This window comes from Antechinus flavipes, chromosome 3 (assembly GCF_016432865.1).
Source record: "Antechinus flavipes isolate AdamAnt ecotype Samford, QLD, Australia chromosome 3, AdamAnt_v2, whole genome shotgun sequence".
Lineage (NCBI taxonomy): Eukaryota > Metazoa > Chordata > Mammalia > Dasyuromorphia > Dasyuridae > Antechinus > Antechinus flavipes.
Window position 1 is genome coordinate 539,167,043 of NC_067400.1, and position 16,026 is coordinate 539,183,068.

General features: G+C 35.6%; 1 protein-coding gene across 2 annotated transcripts in view; it reads right to left on the reverse strand.

Annotated features, from left to right (window-relative positions):
- Positions 1 to 456: 456 nt before the first annotated feature.
- Positions 457 to 16,026, reverse strand: part of RUBCNL (rubicon like autophagy enhancer) — a 42,122-nt gene continuing 26,552 nt past the window's right edge. For both annotated transcript variants that reach the window (XM_051987310.1, XM_051987309.1), the window contains 9 exons: positions 15,153 to 15,213; positions 14,425 to 14,557; positions 13,783 to 13,928; positions 12,124 to 12,188; positions 6,394 to 6,632; positions 4,968 to 5,029; positions 2,786 to 2,939; positions 1,578 to 1,668; positions 457 to 1,052 (listed from right to left, as the gene is read on the reverse strand). In XM_051987310.1, coding sequence (XP_051843270.1) covers positions 940 to 1,052; positions 1,578 to 1,668; positions 2,786 to 2,939; positions 4,968 to 5,029; positions 6,394 to 6,632; positions 12,124 to 12,188; positions 13,783 to 13,928; positions 14,425 to 14,557; positions 15,153 to 15,213 — 1,064 coding nt within the window. In that variant the 3' untranslated portion in view covers positions 457 to 939. The remainder of the gene's footprint in view (positions 1,053 to 1,577; positions 1,669 to 2,785; positions 2,940 to 4,967; positions 5,030 to 6,393; positions 6,633 to 12,123; positions 12,189 to 13,782; positions 13,929 to 14,424; positions 14,558 to 15,152; positions 15,214 to 16,026) is intronic.

Consider the following 16,026-nt stretch of genomic DNA (forward strand, 5'->3'; position numbering starts at 1 on the left):
TGCCATCTTGTGGTAACTGTTTCGAATTACAGACAAATGCCCAAAGTTTCCATTGCCCTTTGAAGGATTGGCTGGATGACATGAAATTGGCCTAGATATCAGGAATATTGAGGAAGCAGGTGGAGGATTCACTACATCTGAAAGCCTGGATTAGGGAAAATATGCACTTCACTTTTGGACACAAGAATCTGATCCAAATAATGAAATAAAGGTGCACTGATTATGAGCTAGGTAGTAGAAATAATCTAATCTAGCCCCTTCATTTTTATGGAAAAGGAAATTGAGGTCCAAAGTTTCAGGTAATAAAACTGGGATTCAAACTTAAAAGTTTTCTCAGTTGTAGGACTTGTATGTACATTCCAGGTCTTAGTGACTATGCTTAATACTAGCAATGATCAAAGATGATGATGATGATGATGACGACGACGACGACGACAATGATGATTACAAAAAACAGACTCTGATATTGCATTTATTTTAATGAAAGTACAGTATTCAGTCAGTTTCACACAATCAAGTTTTTAAGGAAGAGAAACTCAGCAATTTATCCCACCACTTAAAACCTGCTTTCTAAAAATAGACAATCATTTTGAAACTGTATTTTGTATAAACAGCAAAACTAGAATTTTTCAAATACAACTTAAGAAGTATCAAAACATTCTAAAAAACTTTTTAGCAGCAAAAAGTCAATCCCATATGAAATTCTCTCTAACATTCATTTTTTTAAATCAAGTTATTAGTAGTTACAAAGTCCCACTTGGAAAACCAAGTATCTGTATTTTTTAAATTAAACATATACAAAAGAACACAGTGCTCAATAAGTTCATTTCCTTTTACACAATATACAATGTCTAAAACAACATTACCAGTAGTAGGAAAGCCCAACAGCTTCTCTAATATATGTGAGGAATTGCAGTCATCCAGACAATATTTTTGATTTCAAGTTGTCACAGAGGGCAAACTCTGCAAAAGCTTCCTTCGAGCTCGGATCCTCAAGCACTTGGGACAGTCTGCTGATCTGAAGCATTGTTTATGAAAACAAGCTTTGCAAGCTGAAAACATGAAAGTCATCAATAGATTAAAAGTGAGATTTCATTTGGGTTCTTCAGGAAACCAAAAAGTATATCTCAGAAATCAATGAAATATATTTCCTATTTCCACCTTAATCAACAACAACATGATTCTCAAAAAGTCCAGGAAAGGGAGATCCAGAGGATCATAAAAACATACCCCTAAAATTCCATTAGAGGACAAAGAGCAATAAGAAAATTCCAAAGGAGCACCCAAAATAAGTGATGAAGTGATGAAGGGAAAAAGGCCCAAGATTCCTCCCAGCATCCTCCCAGTTCATTAAGAAGTTTGGATGAAATACCAACTACTTACTTCCCTTTCGTCAAACTCAGTCCTTAAGAGGGCTGTTATTGTTTACCCATGTAAATTCTATTGGTCCACTGTGTACCAAAATGATCTGACCCACATTTAACCCAAATATTTTATCTTCTGCAGCCCAGCACAAATATGCAAAATCCCAAGTCACTATTTTACATTTTAAGAAATAGCTATGTGTTCCAAGATACCTGTACATCTTTTGCATGTCGTCATCTGGAATGGGAAGATGACAGCTGGGCTCTGACAAAATTCACAAATGTACCCTTTTCCTTGACATAGCTGGAAAAGAAGAACTCAGTGAACTATCATTCTCATTTCTGATGCTATCTGAGATCCAGAAAATTTGTAGCTATTCACTGGTCTCACTATGAGGGGGATTGAAAAAGACCATTTTAAAAACACCTGTTTTCCTGTCCTCCAGTGAGTGGTAAATAAATTGATAATTAAAAGAAGAAGGTCTATCTTTTTTGCAAGAAGATGGTCAATGGGATATCATGAAAAGAACCTTGGCAATTCCTTTCCAAGGTAGCATTGGGCAACTCATTTAACCTGCTTTTGTTTCCTATCTATAAAATGATGAGGTCAATCTCAATGACCTCTTAAAACTTTTAGCTCTAAATCTATGATTCATAAGAACAAGGAAGCTTAAGGAATTAAAGAAGTACTTTTTCATTTGCAAGAATATTTCTCTATTTGGACAGAGAAGTTTTTCAATTTAGATACTTATAGAATTTCTTGATGTTTTTTATCTGTAGTTGATTTAACTTTAGTCAGCTTCATCAAACAAATACTCAGAATTTCCAAACTATATTTTCCAATAAAAGAAAACCTTTCAAAATAAAGACATTGCTGATGAAATCAAAACCATACAGAAACAGGAAGAGCCACATTTTATCCCACCAGTCTGTCTACCATTGGAGTTATCCCCAAAGTACTTTCAGTAAACCAAAAGAAAAGGAGCTTACTTTTCAAAACTTTTATCTACTTACTCTTCCAAAAAGCAATTCTTTATCTACCTGTTTTATATTCAACAGAACATGAAGGATAAAATAACTATAGCAGGATAAGGACTTGTCCCAAGACTATTTCTATCTGAATTCTATTTAAAAAATAAAGATGAAAAAAAAAGGTACTAAGCAGCTAAGATTTGTATCCTAAAACCTGCAAAAATCTTTTACATACACAATCTCATTTGAAGCTCACAACAACATTTGAAGAAGGTTCTATAGGGAGAATTATATCCCCATTTCCACATTCTTACTTTCTCCACATCCCATATTGCCTCTTCTGTATGAGGGAAGATAAAACCTTATGCCCTTAATTCAGGCTTTCCTGGGACTCTGAGTACTGACCCCAGACCATACAAATATTTGTAAGTGGAGGTGGGTTTTCTTACTTCACAGCTGTCCACATGAACAAGGGAAGCTTTCAAAAGTACTCTCAGAACAGCAGCCAATTGTCCCTTTTTGATCTTGACGAGGTCATTCAGAGAGAACAGGTGGAGTTCATTTGTCAAGTGTCCTGGCACCTGCTCAAAATCTTTTAATACCCTAGAGAGAATGGGAAGGAGATAAAGCATAGAATTGTAGGTCATTTTACAAGTCGGTTTAGTTTTCTAAATAATAAGAAACAGAGAAAAATCCTAGTTTATCTTGTACTGTTCTAGTTCACCCTTGTAATTCCCTAATATAAATAGAGACCCAAGTAAACTACTGAGTACACTGATTCTGTGTACAGATAGAGAAACAGGCAGAGAGACACAAAGAAAGAGATAGAGAGAAGATACAAAGAGACAGACAAGACACGGAGATACGGACAAAACACAGACAGAGACAAGGGGCAGAGAGACAGAGACCAAGACACAGAGACAGTGAGGCAGAGAGACAGAGACGAGGCACAGAGACAGTGACAAGAGGCAGAGAGACAGAGACCAAGACACAGAGACAGTGACAAGGGGCAGAGAGATAGAGATAAGAGACTGACAAGGGGCAGAGAAACAGAGATAAGAGAGAGAGAAGACACAGAGACAGTGTCAAGAGGCAGGAAGAGAGAGAGAGAGAGAGAGAGAGAGAGAGAGAGAGAACGAACAAAGGCACAAAGTGACCTAGAGACAGAAGAAAACTCAGGCATCACAAAAATATATTGTGGAAGATTTAAAAAGTTTTACTCAAAACTATTGACCATCAAATTTGATCATAGGACTAATAGTAAGAAGACTGAAATCATTCTAGCATATCAATTCAAATATTGTTATCAAAGAAAAAGATCAAAGAGAAAAGACAATGTGTGGCCCAAGTGCAAAATGAAACTTCTGTACTAATCCCTAAATTCATTTTGGTGACCCACATTATTTGTTTGGTTGAAAAGTCAACAGAGCTAAAGAAAACAATTGAAAGTAGTGAATAAGGTTAGAGTGTCCCTCCAAAGAGGGGAAACCAAAATGCAGAGCAGAGTCTGGTAAAGGGAAAGATACTTTATCAAGTCAATCTTGACAAAACATTGATATAGATACTTCAGGAAAGAGACTGAAAAATCCTCCATCCGAGACAAAAATGTTTCCTGCAACAGTTTTCATGTTTTCCTAATCTGATAGAAGTAGTGAAAAAGAAGTGCTGAGCTACCTTTTCCTCACACACTTCCCTTACATGTACCTTGTGCTTCTGGTAACTGGGTGGCACCCTGAGTATGGAGTCAGGAAGTCCTGAGGTCAAATTTGACCTCAGATATTTACTAACTGTGTGATTCTGGGCAGGTCACAGTGTTGTTGTGAGGTTCAAGTGAGATAATATTTGTGAAGCACTAGTAGTAGGTGTTATGCTCATCCATCTCCTTCTCCAAATATACCTTCACTTCTGTGTCCCCTGAAATTCTACACCTTTCCATCTTCAAATTTTTGCCATTTCTTATGACTAAAATAATCCTTATTTCATATCTACCTATTGAAATCTTACTCATTAAATCTTAATTTAAAAACCACCTCCTTCCATGAAATCTTTTCTGTACACTTGGGAAGAGATCCTTCCCTTTTATGCACTTACTATACCAAAGTGTGTGTGTGTGTGTGGGGAGAGAGAGAGAGAGAGAGAGAGAGAGAGAGAAAGAGAGAGAGAGAGAGAGAGAAGGAAACAGAGACAGACAGACACAGAGAGACAGACAGAGAGGGAGACAGAGACAGACACACAGAGACAGGAGACAAAGAAAGACAGAGGAAAAGAGGGAGGGAGGGAGGGAAGGAGAGAGAGAGACAGAGAGAAATCTATCATGCATTTATCAAATTGTTTGGTATTATTATCTCCCCTTATTAAATTGTAACATCTCTGAGGAAAAAAGTTCTAGGCTTTTTCTATTATCTTTATCCTCAACTCCATCTCACTCCTTGTACTCTGTACAATGCCTTGCATATGATAGGGATTTCAATGTTTTTTGAAAGAATGATTATTTTTTTTTTTACTAAAACAAACAGAATGAATCAATGAATAGGTTGAATAGAATGAGATGAAAGACCAGTTAAAGGGCAGGGACCAGCTTTTAAGTCTCCCCACCTCACATTCCTGAAGATATTCTACTCAAAATTGTACCTTTCAGCAAATCTGCAGGTCTTTAATAGCTTCTTAATCTGAACAAGCTTCTCTTGGATTTCCTAAGGTCCAAAACAACAAAGGCATTATTACTCAAATGATAGTGAGAGGGAAATCACAGACTGTGAGCACAGACAGCAAAGAACTACAATTTAAAAGTCAATCTTGACACTTCCCTGCCCACTTAAATACAGTCATGTTTTTTCATATTCAGCTAGATGATAAACGAGAAGAGCTCAATTCCTGAAGTCAAATCACACTTCAGGCACTTATTAGCTGTGTGACCCTAAACAGGTCATTTAATTTATCTCAATCTCAGTTTTCTCATCTGTTAAATGCAGAGAAGAATAACCCCAACCTCCCAGGGTTGCCATATAGATCTAGAGTTAATATACACAAAATACTTTGTAAACCTCAAAGTGCTAATAAACATTAGATATTTACAGTTGCAAGTTCTGAAAAGTTATAACGTCAATTCAATAAGCATTTATTAAGTATCCACTATGTGCAAGGAACTGAGAAAAAAAATACAAACAGTCCCTTCCCCAGAAAGACCATACAGTTTACTAGAGAAATTTAACTTATGAACAAATAAATAAATACAAGTTAAATAGCAAGGCCACAGGTGGGGTGAAGTTGGGGGTCTGGGAGTGAGGGACTACATTGTTTTATAGAAGAGGTGGCACTGGACCCTGACTCTTGACAAAAGACAAGGATTCTGATAGTTCATTCCAGACATGGAAGACAGACTATGTATGAAGCTGGGAAATGGATTACTGGGTTTGAAAAACAGCTTAGTATATATAATTTATATTTATATAGTACTTAACTATGTGCTAGACACATTTAAAATTATTATTTCATTTGAACCTCACAATAACCCCCCCATTTTACAGGTAAAGAAACTGAGCCAGACAGATGGGACTTGCCCAGGATTACACAGCTAATATCAGTCCAAATTTGAACTCAGTTCTCTTCCTGACTCCAAGCCTGGCATTCTGCCTACTTAGCTGGAATATAGAATGCAGAAAGCAAAGCTAACAATGGAAATGCATGTACCTTAAGTGTCAGGCTAAGGAATTTATATCCTATTCTGAAACCAGTGGGGAACCACATAAGGTTCTGAGTGGAGAATGACATAGTCAGCCCTGTACTTTAAGGAGATTGTTTTGATAATTATACAGTATACTGAAAAGATTGGGAGCAGGGAGTCTCCTCAGAAGGTTATTGTAGCAGCCTAGGGGAGGGTTGACAAAAGTCTGGACTAGGACAATGAACTTCAGGAAGAGAGAGAAGTGAATGGAAATGAGAAATACAGTAGTAACATCCTAGAAGAAAAAAAAAATCAAAGGCCTAAATCCACTGTCCTTGCTTTCTGGAGATTCCAGCAGTTTTCAACAACCCCTCTTCTTATCCAAAAACTTACCCTGACTTGATCCAATTCCTTGGCCTTGGAATATAGGTTTTGACTGATGTATAACAAATTGAACAAAGGTTGATGCCATATGCTGTCCAGGAGGTGCTTAGAAAATTTACTGACGTGGTATTTGCGGAAATCCCATTTCATAAGGATCCGGGCAGGGATGTAAGATTCTGCATAATTGTGGCAGCAGTCACAGAAATACTTCCCCAGGTAATCACAATAACGGAGTCTCTTGATGTATTCTGAAATAAACACATAAAGGTAAACTAAGGCTCAGAAAGGAAATATTATGGTATAAAGGAAAAAACACTGGGTTTAGAGTTTCAGGTCCTACTTGTGAAACTTACAAATTGTATGGTTCTAAGTAAATCCCTTTACCTAAACCTCAATTCTTTATCTGTAAAATGGAGAGAAGACTACTTATATTATCTCCACATCAGATAAAATGAGATCATAATAGTAACAATAGCTAACATTTATACAGCACTATCTGCAAGGCATTTTGCTAAACATTTTTAAATTATCTCATTTGATTTTCACATCAACATAGGTGCTATTAATATCTTCATTATATAGATGAGGATACTGAGACAAACAAACTAAATGATTTGTCCAAGTTCATATATCTAATGAGTATCTGAGACTTGATCTGAATTCACTTCTTCCTGACAGGCTCTATCCGCTGCACCAGATCAGCTTTATAATTAAATAGCAATGTGTAAACCATTATTGTCACATACATGAAATTGTAATTATCTCTAAAACTGCATTCTTTGTCAACTGTTACTAAATGTCCAAAGACTAATTAGAGTCAGCAAAAAATGCTTTCAGGGAAATTATAATCCCAGCTGATAATGGGAAATGAAATGCTGGACTTGGATTTAAGATACTGAGAAAAGGCAGATCTAACACAGGCAGGAAACCCATGCCTTCAGCAAGGAAAAAAAAAATTTTAAAAAAAGCAAAAAAACAGCTGATGTTTATATAGCACGTTAGGGCTGGCAAAGTACTTTACATGTACTATTTTACTTAAAAATCACAACAGCTTTGTGAGGTGGGTACTATGAGTATAAATCTCTTTATTTTACAGATGAGGCAAAAGGAACCTCAAAGAGTTGAAATAACTTATGAATAGGCCCATAGCTGGAGTATCAGAGGTTCCATTCAAACTCAAGTCTCTGATAACTCTAAGTCTACCAATCTTTTGCCGTTGTTTCATTTTTTAAGCAAATAAATGCTAATTGTCAAAATTATTAGCCCCTTTTCCCCTTCCCTCGAAGCTCACCACTTGGAAAATGGTCTGATTTAGAATGCAGACATTCTATACACTAGAAATTTTGCCAGAGAGGATTTTCAAATATATAATAGACTACATAAATTTATGGAGCTAGATGGCACAATGGATAGAGGCTAGACTTGAAATTAGGAAGAACAGGGTTCAAATCCTGCCTCACATTCTTACCTCTGGAGCCATAAGCAAATCATTTCTTCTGCCAAGTCTCAATTTCTTCATTTGCACAATGTATTTATACAAGATAATATAATGAAAATGTTTTATAATCCTTAAAGTACTCTATAAATATATTAGCTACTGTTATTTCACTACTATATTATGAGACAGGGAGAGTGGATAAGGAAGGGAGAGATGGCAAAAAAAAAAAAGCCTTAGAATTAAAGGAGAGGCAGGAAAATTTTAGGGCAAAACAAGGGAAAACTATACATTTCCAAAACAAAAATTGCCTCTCATTTTTTGATATGCATGTTTACATTTTTATTTTAAAGGAGAAAAATGTACTAAAATTCCCTCACAGGGGCATTATTCCCAAAGGCAGCTAGTTGGCTCAAATTTGATCTCAGACACTTACCCTGGTCAAGTCACTGAAACCCAATTGCTTCCAAAAAATAAGAAGCATTATTCCCATCAAAATATTATGATTTTACAGAACAGTTTGAGAAATGTTATTTTCTACTAGAATAGAAAGGCAGTTAGATGACACGATAAACAGAGTTCTGGACTTGAAAGTTATAAAGCCTTTTATTCAAATCCTAGAAACTTTTTAGTTGGATAAGTTTATGTAAGTCTTTTTTTAATAATAGTTTTTATTTTCAAAGTACATACAAAGATAGTTTTCAACACTCAGCCTTGTAACACATTGTGTGCCTAATTTTTTCTCCCTCCTCTAGATAGCAAAAAATTTAATATATATTAAACATGTGCAATTCTTCTATACATATTTCCACAATTGTCATGCTGTATTAAAAAAATATGATCAAAAAGGAAAAAATGAGAAAGAAAAAAAAGCAAGCAAACAACAATAAAAAAGGTGAAAATACTATGTTGTGATCCACAGTTAGCCCTCATAGTTCTCTCTCTGGATGCAGATGACTCTCCATCACAAGCCTATTGGAAATGGCCTGAATCACCTTATTGTTGAAAAGAGCCACATCCATCAGAATTGAGCATCACATAATTTGGTTGTTGCTGTGTACAATGTTCTCTTGGTTTTTTACGTAAGTCTTTTAACCTTTAATAGCCTCAATATTCTCATGTATAAAATGTGCATTATAATAGCATCTTTAGTAACTAGATGGTGAAGTAGTGTCGGTCTGATATCTGGAAGCCTCATCTTTCAAATACAGCCTCAGATACTCTGTGTGACTCTGGGTAAGTCACTTAACCCTGTTTGCTTCAGTTCATTTATAAAATGAGCTGGAGAAGGAAATGGCAAAATCCTCCAATATTTTTTGGATTTTCCTCAAACCGAATCACCAAGAGTTGGACACAAGTGAAAAGACTGAAAAAAGAAAAGAATAGAAAAAGGGAAGAACTTTTAATTTGATATTGAGGGTAATAAAGAGCCACTAGAATTTACCAAGTTGGGGAAAGGGGATAAGTCAGAGTTATGCTTTAGGACAATCATTTTGGTAGTCATATGAAGGATGGATTGGATTGGGAAGAGCATAAGGTATGGAGACCAATTGAAAACTTATTTCAGTAGTCCAGGGGGAGGGTAATAAGAATCTATACAAAGGCCATGGGTATATGAGAAAAGAATATGTATAGAAGAAATGTTGTGAAAGTATTGGACATGAGGTTACAGTCACAATAGCCAAGCTAGCCATTAGAAAGCCTATCAATGAGGTAGCCAATCATGACTCTAGTGAATGGACAATGTACCAAGCTTCACTATTTTCAATGGGGAGGCAGGGGATGATCACTTAAAAAATAACCTACATTGCCAAAAAGGCCCAAGTCTTTCTTCAGATCTTACAAAGTCACTCCCTTATTCAAGTTAGTTTGTTGTTGTTCAGTCATTTGAGTTATGTCTGATTCTTCATGACCCCACTTGGGGTTTCCCTGACAAAGATATTGGACTCTTTTGCCACTTCCTTTTCTAGCTCATTTAACAGAAAAGGAAACTGAGACAAGTTTAAGAGACTTGCTCAAGATCATACAGTTAGTGTCCGAGACCAGATTTGAACTCAACAAAATGAGTTTTCTTGACTTCAGGCTCAGCACTCTACCCACTGTGCCATCTAACTTCCCTTGATTCTAGGAAAAAGAATAACTTCTTTTGTTTTGTCTTTTAAAGATCTTAACAACATGGCTTCCCATCAATTGGAGAGTGTCTGAGTAAATTGTGGTATATGAATATTATGGAATATTATTGTTCTGTAAGAAATGACCAGCAGGATGAATACAGAGAGGCTTGGAAAGACTTACATGAACTGATGCTGAGTGAAATGAGCAGAACCAGGAGGCCATTATACATGAGGCTCATTATATATGAGGATCAATTCTGATGGAAGTGACTCTCTTCAGTAATGAAAGGATCCAATTCAGTTCCAATTGAGTAGTGATGAACAGAACCAGCTATACCCAGAGAAAGAACACTGGGAAATGAGTGTGGACTGCTTGCATTTTTGTTTTTCTTCCCAGGTTATTTTTACCTTTCTAAATTCGATTTTTCTTGTGCAACAAGAGAAATGTATAAATATGTACATGTATATTGTATTTAAGATATACTTTAACATGTTTAACATATATGAGACTGCCTACCATCTAGGGGAGGGGGTAGAGGGAAGGAGAGGAAAAGCTGGAACAGAAGTGTTTGCAAGAGTCAGTGTTGAAAAATTACCCATTCATATGTTCTGTAAATAAAAAGCTATAATAAATTTTAAAAAACATGGCTTCAAACTACTCTCCAATGATCATATATTGGTCTCATTCCTGGATTCTACAATCCAGCTAAAATTCCTTCTTGCTGTTTCTTGTACTTGATACTTCCTCCAGTCTTCCTGACTTTGCATTAGCTGTCCCCCAGTTCCTGATATTCAATCTCTCCCCCCATCCACTTCATAGAATCCCTTATTTCCTTCAAGAGTCGAGTTAAGTTCCACCTCCTACATGAAGACTTTTTTGTTTCCCCAACTGCAAGTGAATTCCTTCCCCAAACTAATTTGTTTTCATACACACACACACACACACACACACACACAGACAAGAAGGGTTCTATTTGAGGGGAAGGTATTGTGAGAAAGAGGAAAGAGGAGTGGGTTTTAGTCACTGGGAAGGTTCAGTCAATTTTTTTAAAGGAAGCATCAGTAAAATATTTTTAAAGACCAAACTAATGTTCAAGACAACCCATGCAAAATCACTGATTAGGCAAATTTTTTTTCTCCTAGGACCCCTTCATTTTCCTCAAAGTCCAACCATTACCTTGCCCCCATCCATTATTCCCCCAGGGTCTTCCATGCCCTATCTGAGGATGGAACCTGTCTTCCTAAGCAATGAACCAGACCTCTAAGAAAACTTTGGCAGTTTACATCTCATCCCTTCAGGACTAGCTAAGTGAGTGGTTAACTAATGTGATCAAGTAATTAACTAAAGTGACAATAAGGTATTGTGTCTCCCTGCTATTCCCCAACCTGCTAGATTTGACTCTTAGTACTAATGCTTACTATATGAAGCTTGGGAAATGACTTTATCTTTCTAGGTCTCATTTTCCTGAAGCTGAAATAGATAATCTCTAAAAGTATCTCTTAATAAAAATCCTATGGTCTATACAGGGATATTAAATATCAGAGTAATAACAATTAAATGGTAGAAATTCAGGCTATAATAAGACACGTAGTACAGGGCTTGGAACCCATTTTGTGCTTATTCTATTACACATACCACAAAAGCAGTCATCGCCTTAATATAGCTTAGTATCATATAGCACTTATCATGGGCCAGCCACTGTACTAAGGACTTTACATTTATTATCTCATTTGGACTTCAAAACAGCTGTGGGAGAGAGGTGCTATTATTATCTTTATTTTACAGAGGAAACTGAGGCAAATAGAGATTAAGTGGTTTGAATCACATAAGTTAAGTATCTGAGGTCATTTTTTAATTCAGATCTACCTGATTCAAGGCCCACTGCTCTATGCACTGTGCTTACCTAGTAGCCCCATGTGTTTACTGGGGCTGTTTGTTAGCATGAAAATGCTGCCAGGCTTATTTTTTACATATATTAGTGGTATGGAGATGGACAAATGTAGATAATTCATTAAGAACTATGTCTACTAGATTTAGGGGATATGGGGAGAACAATGAAAAAGAGCTCCTTTAAAAGATTTCCACTTAGAAAATAGTATTTGTTACATAAAGAAAACATTATAAGAGAATTTCAATTGCAGGTTATTTTATTTTTCATTAATTAGTCAATTATGTTAAGTCAGACTTACTCTGTTCTATTGGTGTTCCACAGCCAGCACAGGAAAAGTTTTGGGCAGAGACCACAAAATCCCTCCTGTGACACAAAATAGAAACAGTTAAATTTGAAGATTATGGATAAAGATAGAATAAAACTGACTGTTTTTATACTTTGGAATGATTTTGCCTTTGAAAAAAGTCCATATAACTCACTTGTGAAACTACATAGATATTCTTTAAGGAACTTCTCAAGATATAGATAAAAGATCACAGTGAATAAAGGCATAAAGCAGCATAAAATAAAGCTCATCATTCAGTGACTACATTCCAAGGCATCTTAGCAACAACATGCACAAACACACATACACAAAAGACATGAATATGAAACATTTTACAAAAAGACCTTCAATAGGGCAAATAGTCAGAACTAACCAACATTCATAGAGAAAGATCATTTTGCTTTATAGAGCTGTGTCTAACACTGAATCATTCTGAATTCTGGGTAAAGCTTATCTAATGCTAATGTCTAATTTCTAGCAGAAATGGCCCTCACAAAAATATAGTGCACTTCCCCCACCCGATGCCCCTCCCTTTCCCTTAGAGAAGACTTACTTTTGGATCCTAGAGACAGTCATTCATTCTGTAGATAAAGTTAATTCACTTAGCCCTACATATGAATTACTTCAGAGACAGAGAAAAAACAGAAGACGCGACTATCCTGAGCCTCTTTATAGAATCTCAAAGTTGGAAAAAAGCCATCTAGTCCCTAGCTTCTTAAATTGGGGTTCATGGCCTCATATAGGGCCTCAAAAATTAATGTGAGGGTCACAAAATTATGATTTATTATCAGTAAATGTTTGACTTGTATACTTATTTTATATACATTTATAGCCAGGATTATGTAAAAATTTCTCAGGCAGAAAGGGGCTGCAAGTAGAAAAAGTTCAACACTACCTTGAAAAGGGATTCCCTCTCCCACATAATTAATATGTAGTCACCTAATTTTTGCTTAAAGACCTCAATTGAGTGAGAATCCACTGCTTCCAGAAGAAATTTATGCCATATTTGTATAGATCTGATTGTTAGGAAGTTTTTCCCAAAATCAAATTGGCTTATTTAAAACTTCTACCCAATGCTCCTAATTCTACTTTCTGGGTCCAAGTAGAATGTCTATCTTTCTACATATGAGAGCTCTTCAAATACTCAAACACAATTCTTATTCACATTCCTTCTCTCCCTAAAAATCTTTTCTTCCCCATGCTATTTCCCCATTCCTTCACCATCCTAGTATAACCTTCATTGGATATTCTCCATTTTGTTATTTTCTTTCCTAAAATGTGACATCCAGAAACAAACACAAGTGTAACTGTGGTAAGATATGAAAGGATTGAAATAATCCTGGTCAGGTTAACATCTTATCTTTTTTATTTTTTTCCATATGAATTCTCTGATATAAAGACTCGTGTGACAGAAAAAAACCTTTCATTTTTCTGTTCACTTGGAAATCAAAAATCTTACGACAAATAGAGCAGCAACAAGTCATTTAAGCTACAAAACAAAAACAAACCAAAAAAAACCCTAAACACTTCAGTGTTTCTTTTTAGTTATTAGTTTCCAAAGAACTACAACTTGTTAAATATTGATTGAAAATAGAAGAACAATTAAGAGATGAACATAACAACTCAACTTACTTTTGTGGTGGATGAACAGTCAATATTATTTCAAATCTAGGTGGAGTCCAGTCTTTAGTTCCTTTAATTCTGGACTTAAACTTTATCTCCTCAACTACATCCAAACTGGACTCAAAGTGTTTTTGAAAACTGTCTTCATTTACAATCTGAGAAATATAGAAGACAAAGACTTGAGTATCAAATTAAATTCTAGTTTAGGAGAAAATTTAGGATAAGCAACAAAGGAAGACACATTTTATAAATTAGCAACAATTCAGTATATATTTCCCCAATGAAAATATTTTACCTCTGGAAAAAAGTAGCATTAGTAAACATTTACTAAATGGTTATTATGTGCTAGGAAACATGCTAGACTCTGGACAAAAAATAAAAGTGAACAACCTCAAATATATCTAAAGTCCCCTGCAAAGGTATCCCCTCTAATGCAGGTGGTTGAGTGTCTCAAATTTTCCCTTCTCACAAGTATTACAGCTTGAAATTCTCCTTCCTTGGTATTTTTAAATGTTTTGTTTTCTTACAAATTGACATAACCTGAGAAAGTCTTTTTCACATGGTAAACTTTTGTTTAAAAAAAAGCACTCAAGTTAAGATGTTAGAAAACTTTCAAGGTAAAGTCAATTTATTTTGGGCCCCTATACTTACTATTGACCCATCTGCCTGGGGGGAACCTGCCAGGTGAAAGTCAGACTCTGCCAACCTACATCGTCTGCAGAAAGCTTGGTACAGGTCCTTTGCTATCAGTTCAGCCGAGTTGTAACCTGGCTCCTCAATGCATCTGAAAGTCAGATAAATAAAGTTCCAAATTAAGTTAATTTGCTAAGTATAATCACCAAATCATAGATCTGGTTGGACCTTAGTGATCACTTAGTATATCCCTCCTCATTTTCCTTCCACATGGGGAAACTAAGGCCCAAAATGGTTGTGTCCAAAATCATTCAAAAGATAAATGACAGGGACAAACAATACTTAAATTCGGGTCCTCTGATTTGAAAGTCATCACTCCTTTCACCATACCACACTGCTCTGGTGAGCCTCTCAACCCTGCCCTGCTGCCAGACATACTGACTTCCTCCCAATTCTCCAGGTTCCCTTATCATCCCTCCCATATTTGTCAAGGAGGCAGAAGTGAAAAAAGTTAGTGCATTAATCCAGGGCAACTTGCTAGAATGATTTTTGGTTTAACTTGACCTTGACTGTTATTTACCATAAATTTCCCCATTCCCTGAATTAGATATATTTCACCTATGGCAGAATCCCTATTATCCCACCTAGCTAAACTTAGCCCATGCTACTGAAGGCTGAATAGTCAGACTTTCAAGGAAAACTCTGATAATATCCAATGACCAATTTCTCATGTGTAAAGGAGTTACCTTTTATTCTGGTCAAGGAAACATCTACAAGTCTCTGTGATTTTGCCAAAGTCTTCAAGTTCTTTAGGAAGACAAGGAAAAGAGACATTAAACTCACATACTCATAGAACACATTAAAAGGATCCCAAACAAATTCCCTCAAATTTAACACTGGTAAATGATACAACTAAAAGAGTCAAAATATTCTACATCTCTGGACTTCAGGTCTCTCTAAATTCCTCTTTTTACAAAAAGTAGAGATAACTCTCAGGAAAGTGATTTTAAAAACAATTCCACAAAATGTAGTCACTTCAATATCTGTGAAAAAAAATATATATATTTATATATATGTATATATATGTGTGTGTATTTGTATGTATATATGTATATAAACATATATCTGAATCTATGGTATATGTGGATGGATAGATATATATGAATATATGTATAAATATGTGCACAGAGAAGAAAATTAGAATATATATGTATGTGGATATAGACATATATGTACATGTAGAACTATAGATATATGCAAATATACATATAAATATATATATATATACACAGAATGGAATTGTAAATCAGTCCAACTATTCTGGAAAACAGTTTGAATTATATTTAAAAAGTCATTAAAATGCCCTTAATCACTACTCTAACTTAAGGCATATATGTCCAAGAAAGGTGGTAGTAAAAAGGAATGCCCAGTGTATGCTGAATATTTTAAAGCAGCTCTTTTTGTGGTAGCAAAGAATTAGAAACAAGCAGATGCTTATCATTTCAGGCATAGCTAAACAAATAATGGTACAGGGATACCACAGAATATTTCTGTGCTGTAAGAAATAATGAAAATGATAAAAAAAAATAGGAAATATGGAAAGCTTACATGAACTTATAC